The sequence below is a fragment of the Alosa pseudoharengus genome, unplaced genomic scaffold, assembly GCF_046254945.1.
Source record: "Alosa pseudoharengus isolate Yale_2024_CS ecotype anadromous, Long Island Sound unplaced genomic scaffold, YU_APseudo_1.1 YU_APseudo_1.1_scf_15, whole genome shotgun sequence".
Lineage (NCBI taxonomy): Eukaryota > Metazoa > Chordata > Actinopteri > Clupeiformes > Clupeidae > Alosa > Alosa pseudoharengus.
In genome coordinates, this window is record NW_027468620.1 from 31,484,590 (window position 1) to 31,494,589 (window position 10,000).

The following is a 10,000-nucleotide window of genomic DNA, read 5'->3' on the forward strand; positions in this document are numbered from 1 at the left end:
AAATCCGCCAGACCTTATTTCATTCTTTCCTCCCGTTTTTCCGCCCCCCCCCCCTCTTCTTGCTCTCTTTCCTTCTCTCTTTTCTCCGGTCTCACCCGTGGGCAGACACGGTGCTCATGAAATAGTCATGACCCAGTCCTGGCTCAGGCCTTTGCTACAAGACGCCCTAAAGTACTTAAACATGTCAATGCTGGCATGTTAGCGCCAGCTAGCGCGAGGACGCTCGTTAGGGAACATGTGTTTCTATTAGCCAGGGAGCCTCTGGGCGCTATAGCCCGCCGCTAGTGCTAGGCCCAGCCCCCCCCCCCCCCCTGCATTTTTAATCAGATGGCTAATAACGGAGCTAGCCGCCACTAGCGCACTCCTGTGCATTTTTAATTCGGCAGGATAATAGAGATTTATCCACAGGCCAGTGAGCTGCTGCTAGCGCACAGGAGAGCTGGGCAGCGCTGACGACAAGATGGCAACGCTTCAGCGCATTCTCATGCTTCAGTGTGTTCACTCCACACATCAACACCACTCAACAACGCAATCATCTCAAGAGTCCTTCCAGGTCAGATGAGAAGAAGAAAAATATCTACATCAACACTATACTCTAAACTGTTCATGAAGTCATCTAACAATAGAAATATGATGGCCCATGTACATGAATTTATATGTACAAAGTGTACGTGATTTTTTAAACTGGTATTATGTATGTGTATCTTCTGTGTGGCTGTTTAAATGTGTGTTTTCACGTTTGTATCTATTTGATGACCGGGGAGAGCATACGTACGTACACACGGGTCAAGGGTGAGAGTGGAGATGAGTTTTTCTATTCTTTAGGTTGGGATTTTGCTACTTTTGCATTCCCTCACAGTCACATTGCAAGGGAACGCAAACCCATTGCGAGCAATGCATACCGTTAGTATTGTGAGGGAATGCAAAAGAATTGCGATGAACACGTAAGTATTGTGAGGGAATGCAAAAGTATTGTGAGGATGCAAAAGGAGCTAAAAATAAAATTAAATCACTTTTAAATTTAAATTAAATGATCTTTCAGGGGCTGTGTATTGTATATGACTAGCGAGTGCAGGATAGATCAAGGCCTTACCATAACTCTTCATCAGGTATGAGTACAGGGTCTCTTTGTCTGTAAAGTCTGGAATCATCTCTGCAAGTGCCGTAATTTTTTTGACCTTCAACACACAAACACACACACAAATCAGAAGAGAAGGCATACAAAACAAGCATATAAAATACACACACACATAAATGAGAAAAGATAGGGGTTTCTTAAATCACACACAGTGCATTCTTCACAGTCTTGCTATAACTAATAAGAACGTAAAGGGGACTTTACTTCTCCAGGCTGTTGGGACGTCCTGGCAACATATGACAACAGGAAGTCCTTCTGCTCGGCAACAGCATTACAGCGCTACAGCAAGAGAGAAGGGACAAAATTAAGACAAAAGAAAAAGAAGCTGATTGTGCACTTGGACAATCAGTAGAATGAATGCTAAGTGCTCTGGCTCTACTGAGAATCAGTCGTCCATTTAGAACCCAGCCCAGCGTTTGGATGCTCTTCATACACCTGAACTTAATGGGTCTGTGTGTGTGTGTGTGTGTGTGTGTGTGAGTGAGTGAAAGAGAGAGTGAGTGTGTTAATTGTTTGAATCCATCTTCCAGTGTGTACGCGCCCAGCGTGTTTCCATGTTCCGTGCACTGCAGCAGAGGGTTAATTGTGCAGTTAATTAGGAGTCAGACAGATAACTACTTATTTCTTTAGCAGAATTAAAATGTGCTGCGCCCGCTCTCTTTCAAGTGTAATTATCTACACTTAGGCGCGTGAAAGGGGCAGATTTCAATCCTCTCACCAGCTTCTCTGCAGGCCGCGCGTGTCATTTCCTCTCCCCGCCGCGCGTGTCATTTCCTCTGGCTCTCCCATTACCCAAAGACACGCGCTATACATGCTTACTACGCAGGAAGCTGGTGGCGGAGGGTGACGACGATAGCTTCTAAAGATCACTCCAGTCCACAGCATGCTCACCGGAGTTAGAGGCTCACATTCAACCAATCAGCAGTCAGACTGAGGAGTTAGAGGCTCACATTCAACCAATCAGCAGTTAGTCTGAGGAGTTAGAGGCTCACATTCAACCAATCAGTAGTTAGACTGAGGAGTTAGAGGTTCACATTCAACCAATCGGCAGTTAGACTGAGGAGTCAGAAGCTCACATTCAACCAATCAACAGTCAGACTGAGGAGTTATATGTTCAGCTTATTTAATTCATTTATTCTCTTACAATTATGGTTTATTAGAGGGGATGCATCCCCTCTATTGAAATCCATAAACTTCTTCTTATTATTATTTTTCTTTTTACCTTTTTGTGTGCGCTATTCAGCCCAAACCGCTTAACGTACAAATTTGGTTCAAACACCGTTCCGTAGATCTTCCAAGGCTTTACCGTCCTATCCGTTTTTCATTTTTGATAAGTTTATACTTTTTGAGATATTTGTAATTAAAAGTGTATTTTTCCCCCATAGACTTGAATGGGGGCTGTGATGTCATAATAGAGCCAGCTGCGCTCGTTAAGTAGTTCTCAGAGCAGTTCCCAGGCTAATCAGAACACTGGCACAGGTGTCACCTGTGAGGAATTCAACTGTCTCAGCTTCTAAGCATACAATCTAGCTCTACCTGAACTACACATCCTGTTAAGTGTTTCCTGTGTGTCAAAATAAAAGTCCCAGCCATATCTCATGCATTCAGCATTATATCTCAAGAATGCTATGTCACACAAGATTCAAATTTGGTTACTCCAAAAGCACCTTTGCAGGTTATCACAATTACCCTACCAACCAGCTAGCAGCAAGCTCAACAGCCTCACCAACACCCTAACCAGCAGACTGCATCCCTTGGTGTAATTCCTCGGAATTGCATTTCTAGTTTTATGTTTTTTTTGTCAAGATAAAATTCATCGTTATCATATTTAATATTGTTATTGATATTATTGTTGTTATTAGATAGATAGATAGATAGATAGATAGATAGATAGATAGATAGATAGATAGATAGATACTTAATGTAGGCTTTTTAATTTTATCTACTGTTATGTTCATATTCTGTAATTAGCTTTGGACATAACCATAGAGGTTGAGAAGTATTTCAAGGAAGACATTCATAGTTGTATCAGTGGACTTGTGTGTAAGCATGGGCAACTGTGCCATGTGGTCCACTATGTGTGTGTGTTCTTCCTCTGTTTGTGTATGCTGCCTTTTTAAAAACCTGCCATACTTGTCTCTGTTGACCTACTGTTCTGGGTTCAGTTGTAGTAAGACCTCATTACTAACCATTCGTGAAGGAGCTCTGTGTGTGTGTGTGTGTGTGTGTGTGTGTGTGTGTGTGTGTGTGTGTGTGTGTGTGTGTGTTTTAGTGTGTGTGTGTTCTTGTCCTCCAACTGACCACCTCTGTCTTGGGAAGCTTTTAACAGCCTGCTGTGCTTGTGTATCTGTGTACCTGTGTGTGCAAGTGTGCATATGTGTGTGTGTGTGCATATGTGTTCATATACTGTGTGTGTGTGTGTGTGTGTGTGTGTGTGTGTGTGTGCACATTTCAAAACTACAACACCTCCACCACAAACACTGCAATTAAAGCTGCTCAACCAAGATACTCTCTCTGCCCCCCCCCCCCCCCCCCCTTCGTCCATGTTCTACCCACAATGCCTCAGTTAAATCCGTCCCCAGACATACGCCTTCTGCCTTTGTCTGGTTAAAAGTGTCATGTAAGCCTTCGCTACATACTCCAGCAGACTTGCATTTGTCCTGGTGGAGCCCGGCCTCCCAGGGATTTAGCTTCCAGCTGGTTTCACGTGGTCCTATTTCAGCCATTAAGACAGCCGGTTTATGGGGACAGTTGCCTTCAGGAATTTATGACGGAATATCAGTGTGATGCTTAAGACATTTGGTTATAAACTGGATGTAGCTGCCTGGAGTGAGAAGCAATGAAGAGCCCACATATAGACCCTTTCAACAATAAAAACAAAAACAATGCTTAAACGTTCTATTTGGTTCCCAATCTACTTCCTCTGCATTAAGATAACATATGGAATGTTATAACGGAAGCCTTGTGGGGCCAACTATGATGCTGATAATGGAACTCTCTTGAAAGGGTCTATAAAATGCATTCATCAAGCACTACAACACAACCGGCTCTCTGGTCTTCACTATACCGCAATTATACAGTCAATGATGTGGTGAGCTGTGTGTGTGTGTGTGTGTGTGTGTGTGTGGGTGTGGGTGTGGGTGTGGGTGTGTTTGAGAGAGAGCGAGCGAGTTTCTCACCGCTAACATGAACTTGGCCTCCTCATTGAGCCCAGAGTCCAGATACTGCAGGAACAGGTCTGTGGCTGCCCGGTACGAAGCAAAGTGATTGGCCAGCCTCTCTGCCATCGCGGCCACTGAGTGGACAGAGACATCCATCAATCATTCAGTTAACATGGCAACCAAGACATGATTTCATTGGGGCACACCACATCAACTGCAACACTTCTGCAACACCACATCTACAACAAGTATGGGTCATAATATTCTCATAATATACTGTGTGTGTGTGTGTGTGTGTGTGTGTGTGTGTGTGTGTGTGTGTGTGTGTGTGTGTGAGTCTGTCTTACATTTGTCCAGTGCCTGATCGTTCTTCTGCTCCAGGACCTTTCGGAAGACAAAGGAGATGCTGATGGCGCGGCTAGTGTCCCCTCCCTGGGTGTACACGTTCTCCAGGGTCTCCACCGCACTCTCGATGTCCCCGCTGAGAGAAGAGAACACAAGATGCACAACACATCAGTCACCAGCTCCACACTACAGAGATGCACACTACACTAGTCACCAGCTCCACACTACAGAGATGCACACTACACTAGTCACCAGCTCCACACTACACTAGTCACCAGCTCCACACTACAGAGATGCACACTACACTAGTCACCAGCTCCACACTACACTAGTCACCAGCTCCACACTACAGAGATGCACACTACACTAGTCACCAGCTCCACACTACAGAGATGCACACTACACTAGTCACTAGCTCCACACTACAGAGATGCACACTACACTAGTCACTAGCTCCACACTACAGAGATGCACACTACACTAGTCACTAGCTCCACACTACAGAGATGCACACTACACTAGTCACTAGCTCCACACTACAGAGATGCACACTAGACTAGTCACCAGCTCCACACTACAGAGATGCACACTACACTAGTCACCAGCTCCACACTACAGAGATGCACACTACACTAGTCACCAGCTCCACACTACACTAGTCACCAGCTCCACACACTACAATAGTCACCAGCTCCACACTACAGAGATGCACACTAGACTAGTCACCAGCTCCACACTACAGAGATGCACACTACACTAGTCACCAGCTCCACACTACAGAGATGCACACTACACTAGTCACTAGCTCCACACTACAGAGATGCACACTACACTAGTCACTAGCTCCACACTACAGAGATGCACACTACACTAGTCACTAGCTCCACACTACAGAGATGCACACTACACTAGTTACCAACTCCACACTACAGAGATGCACACTACACTAGTCACCAGCTCCACACTACAGAGATGCACACTACACTAATCACCAGCTCCACACTACAGAGATGCACACTACACTAGTCACCAGCTCCACACTACAGAGATGCACACTACACTAGTCACCAGCTCCACACTACAGAGATGCACACTACACTAGTCACCAGCTCCACACTACAGAGATGCACACTACACTAGTCACCAGCTCCACACTACAGAGATGCACACTACACTAGTCACCAGCTCCACACTACAGAGATGCACACTACACTAGTTACCAGCTCCACACTACAGAGATGCACACTACACTAGTTACCAGCTCCACACACTACACTAGTCACCAGCTCCACACTACAGAGATGCACACTACACTAGTTACCAGCTCCACACTACAGAGATGCACACTACACTAGTCACCAGCTCCACACTACAGAGATGCACACTACACTAGTCACCAGCTCCACACTACAGAAATGCACACTACACTAGTCGCCAGCTCTACACTACAGAGATGCACACTACACTAGTCACCAGCTCCACACTACAGAGATGCACACTACACTAGTTACCAACTCCACACTACAGAGATGCACACTACACTAGTCACCAGCTCCACACTACACTAGTCACCAGCTCCACACTACAGAGATGCACACTACACTAGTCACCAGCTCCACACTACAGAGATGCACACTACACTAGTCACCAGCTCCACACTACACTAGTCACCAGCTCCACACTACAGAGATGCACACTACACTAGTCACCAGCTCCACACTACACTAGTCACCAGCTCCACACTACACTAGTCACCAGCTCCACACTACACTAGTCACCAGCTCCACACTACAGAGATGCATACTACACTAGTTACCAGCTCCACACTACACTAGTCACTAGCTCCACACTACAGAGATGCACACTACACTAGTCACCAGCTCCACACTACAGAGATGCATACTACACTAGTCACCAGCTCCACACTACAGAGATGCACACTACACTAGTCACTAGCTCCACACTACAGAGATGCACACTACACTAGTTACCAACTCCACACTACAGAGATGCACACTACACTAGTCACCAGCTCCACACTACAGAGATGCACACTACACTAATCACCAGCTCCACACTACAGAGATGCACACTACACTAGTCACCAGCTCCACACTACAGAGATGCACACTACACTAGTTACCAACTCCACACTACAGAGATGCACACTACACTAGTCACCAGCTCCACACTACAGAGATGCACACTACACTAGTCACCAGCTCCACACTACAGAGATGCACACTACACTAGTTACCAGCTCCACACTACAGAGATGCACACTACACTAGTTACCAGCTCCACACACTACACTAGTCACCAGCTCCACACTACAGAGATGCACACTACACTAGTCACCAGCTCCACACTACAGAGATGCACACTACACTAGTCACCAGCTCCACACTACAGAGATGCACACTACACTAGTCACCAGCTCCACACTACAGAGATGCACACTACACTAGTTACCAACTCCACACTACAGAGATGCACACTACACTAGTCACCAACTCCACCACCATCAGTTTGTTGAACCTGTTCCTGTCCTCAACTGTTGCTAGGTTACCGCCCCAACATACAACAGCATAAAAAAGAACACTTGCCAGAATCCCAGATGGTAAAACATGTTTAAAAAAGGCCTGGCCATATCCGTCTAGTCTGGGCCTTCCTGAAGATAACTGCGGTTCTCCGTCCAGTTTAGTTTATTGTCTAGATGGACACCAAGGTATTTATATACTGGATGACCTCTAATAAGTATAGGGATTACCTCATTTTTTTTCCCTTTTAAAATCAAATATTAGTTCCTTAGTCTTGTCTACATTTAAAATGAGATGGGCACCATCACAATCTTCGCACACTAGCTCCCATTTCACTTGTTTATGTTTCTACGGCAATACTTTTGTTTATCCAGCACCTGTTTACGGATCAGAAGACAACAAATGAGTCTCCACTGTGTTGGCATGTACATTTAAAAAAGCAAAAAAAGACTTGATGTATTTGTAAGTCAATTCCTTGTTCACATCTTGTTTATCAGATGGAGAGTTCATTACGGCTAAAGAGACAGGTGGGTGACCATTCAGCACCTCTCCCGGTGAGCTTTAAACGTACAGTACCATGGACTGAAACATAAGGTTGTGGGTGAAAGGCAGAGTGACTGGGTGTGTTAGTCAACACCTGCAGTACATCTCCAGGGCAACACGGAACTTGGACAGAGACAGAGTTAACAGAGGACCCAGGTAGTGGAGAAACACACACACACACACACACATTTCTTTAGTGTTCTTTTCTTCAATTTGTTTTGCTTTCTTTCTTTTTTGTTCGCTCTCCTCACAACCTCACTAGACATGTCAGACCCTTTCTCTTTCTCCCACACACACACACACACACACACACACACACACACACACACACACACACACACACACACACACACACACACACACACACACACACACACACACACACACACACACACACACACACACACACACACACACACACACACACACACACACACACACACACACACACACAGACAGACAGAGCTTCATCAGGCCACATTAATATTCCTCTCTGGTTGGGAGCGTGGTGAGTTCTAACACGCAGCACAACGCGTCCCTTCCATGCCATTGCTATGCAGCTTTCCTGCAAGTAAGGGACAGGAGATGTGAAAAGCACCTCATGCTCCGCTGGGCAATGCTCTGTTTGTTTGTGTGTGTGTGTGTGTGTGTGTGTGTGTGTGAAGGAAAGAATGTTTCTGTATGAGAGACTTTGTGTGTGTGTGTGTGTGTGTGCCTGTCACGTTGAACTCTGACCCCCCCAGGGCACCCCCTAAGCGTGTGTGACACATGCGTTGCTGCGCGGCTGAGCCGAGCTGACTGGCTAAGAGGCCAGGCGGGGGAACGTTCCGGAAAAGAGGCACCCGCATTAATGGGGCACCACTGCCCCCCCTCCCACACCGTCCAACAAGCCCACGCACAAACACACTCTCACACGCACACACACACACACACCGGACCCCAAACATCCACCACACCACCTACTTCACTTCAATAATTCAGAATAACAGTCATGGCGATCACAGCAGCTTTGGAGGTGGAATATATATGTGGGTTATATGGTAGAGGGAGAGGGAGGGAGAGAGAGAGAGAGAGAGAGAGAGAGAGAGAGAGAGAGAGAGAGAGAGAGAGAGAGAGAGAGAGAGTGTGAGAGAGAAGCCAAGGGCGAGAATGTGGAAGTTGTTTAAAAGGCGAGCAGGGATTTTTTAAGGACATGACTTATTGATGGCGACAGAACCGAGTTCCGCGGCGGCTTTTAGAAAAACACGGCGAGGCGAAAGGCGCTGGAGGAGTCGGCGGCGGTTAATCCCCCCAGACGCAGACGGGACGGCGCGCAGGAACCCGACAGCAGAGGAGGGAGCGAGAGGAGGGTGCCCGCTCCCAAAGAACACTCCGGAAGGAGGAGGATGACACACGCACACACGGACACACCACACGCACACACACACACACACACACACCACACGCACACACACACACACACACACCACACGCAGACACACACACACGCACACACACACACGGCTAAGAGTAAAAAGCCTGATCAGTCAAACAGCACTGCTGTTAAGAGTGGAGTTTCAACACGACTTCTACACCTGTCTGACGCTAATGACCCTCACACTCACAGCTATTCTGGGACGTGTGTGTGTGTGTGTAAGAGAGAGAGTGGTATGAATATGAAAATCTGTGTGCAAGTCTCTCTGTATGGTATCTATGAGGGAGAGTGTGTATGTGTGTGTGTGTGTGTGTGTGTGTGTGTGGGTACGAGAATCTGTGTGCAAGTAATGTGTGTGTGTGGTGTATGCATGATGGTGTGTGTGTGTGCTTGTGTGTGAGTGTAAGTGTGATCTGTTCATGAGAAGGTACGTGCATATTTCTGCATGTGTGTGTGGTGTGTGTGTGTGTGTGTGTGTGTCTGAAAGACAGGGGTTTGATGGACAGGACGGGCCGCCTCTATAATGTCTAACTGCTACCTAATCACCATTCTGCGCCCATTACATGGGCATCACCATTATGTCTGGTTATTCACATGCTTCTTTATGACATTACGTCTGGATATTCTCAGCCTGTCTTAGGTCAGGACTTCCAGGCTCACAGACATGGAATGGCAGCCGCAGCAAACCTAATTGGCAACCTCGCCGCCACTGGTCTCCGAGAGAAACTCCCACAGAAACACACACATCTGTAGAGGTCTGGACTGTGTGACCAGTCAGGCAATAGTGACCTTATCATCGCCTGGAAGAAAATGCATTTCAGCGGAAGCGAGTTCCTTTGAATGTGTGATGAATGTGGCC

At 46.5% G+C, this 10,000-nt stretch overlaps 1 protein-coding gene across 1 annotated transcript in view; it reads right to left on the reverse strand.

Annotated features, from left to right (window-relative positions):
* The window catches only part of lrpprc (leucine-rich pentatricopeptide repeat containing), a 79,661-nt gene that overhangs the window by 3,609 nt on the left and 66,052 nt on the right, over positions 1-10,000 (reverse strand). The window contains exons 33-36 of the mRNA XM_076286249.1: positions 4,647-4,780; positions 4,318-4,433; positions 1,343-1,417; positions 1,094-1,178 (exon numbers count right to left, since the gene is read on the reverse strand). Coding sequence (XP_076142364.1) covers positions 1,094-1,178; positions 1,343-1,417; positions 4,318-4,433; positions 4,647-4,780 — 410 coding nt within the window. The remainder of the gene's footprint in view (positions 1-1,093; positions 1,179-1,342; positions 1,418-4,317; positions 4,434-4,646; positions 4,781-10,000) is intronic.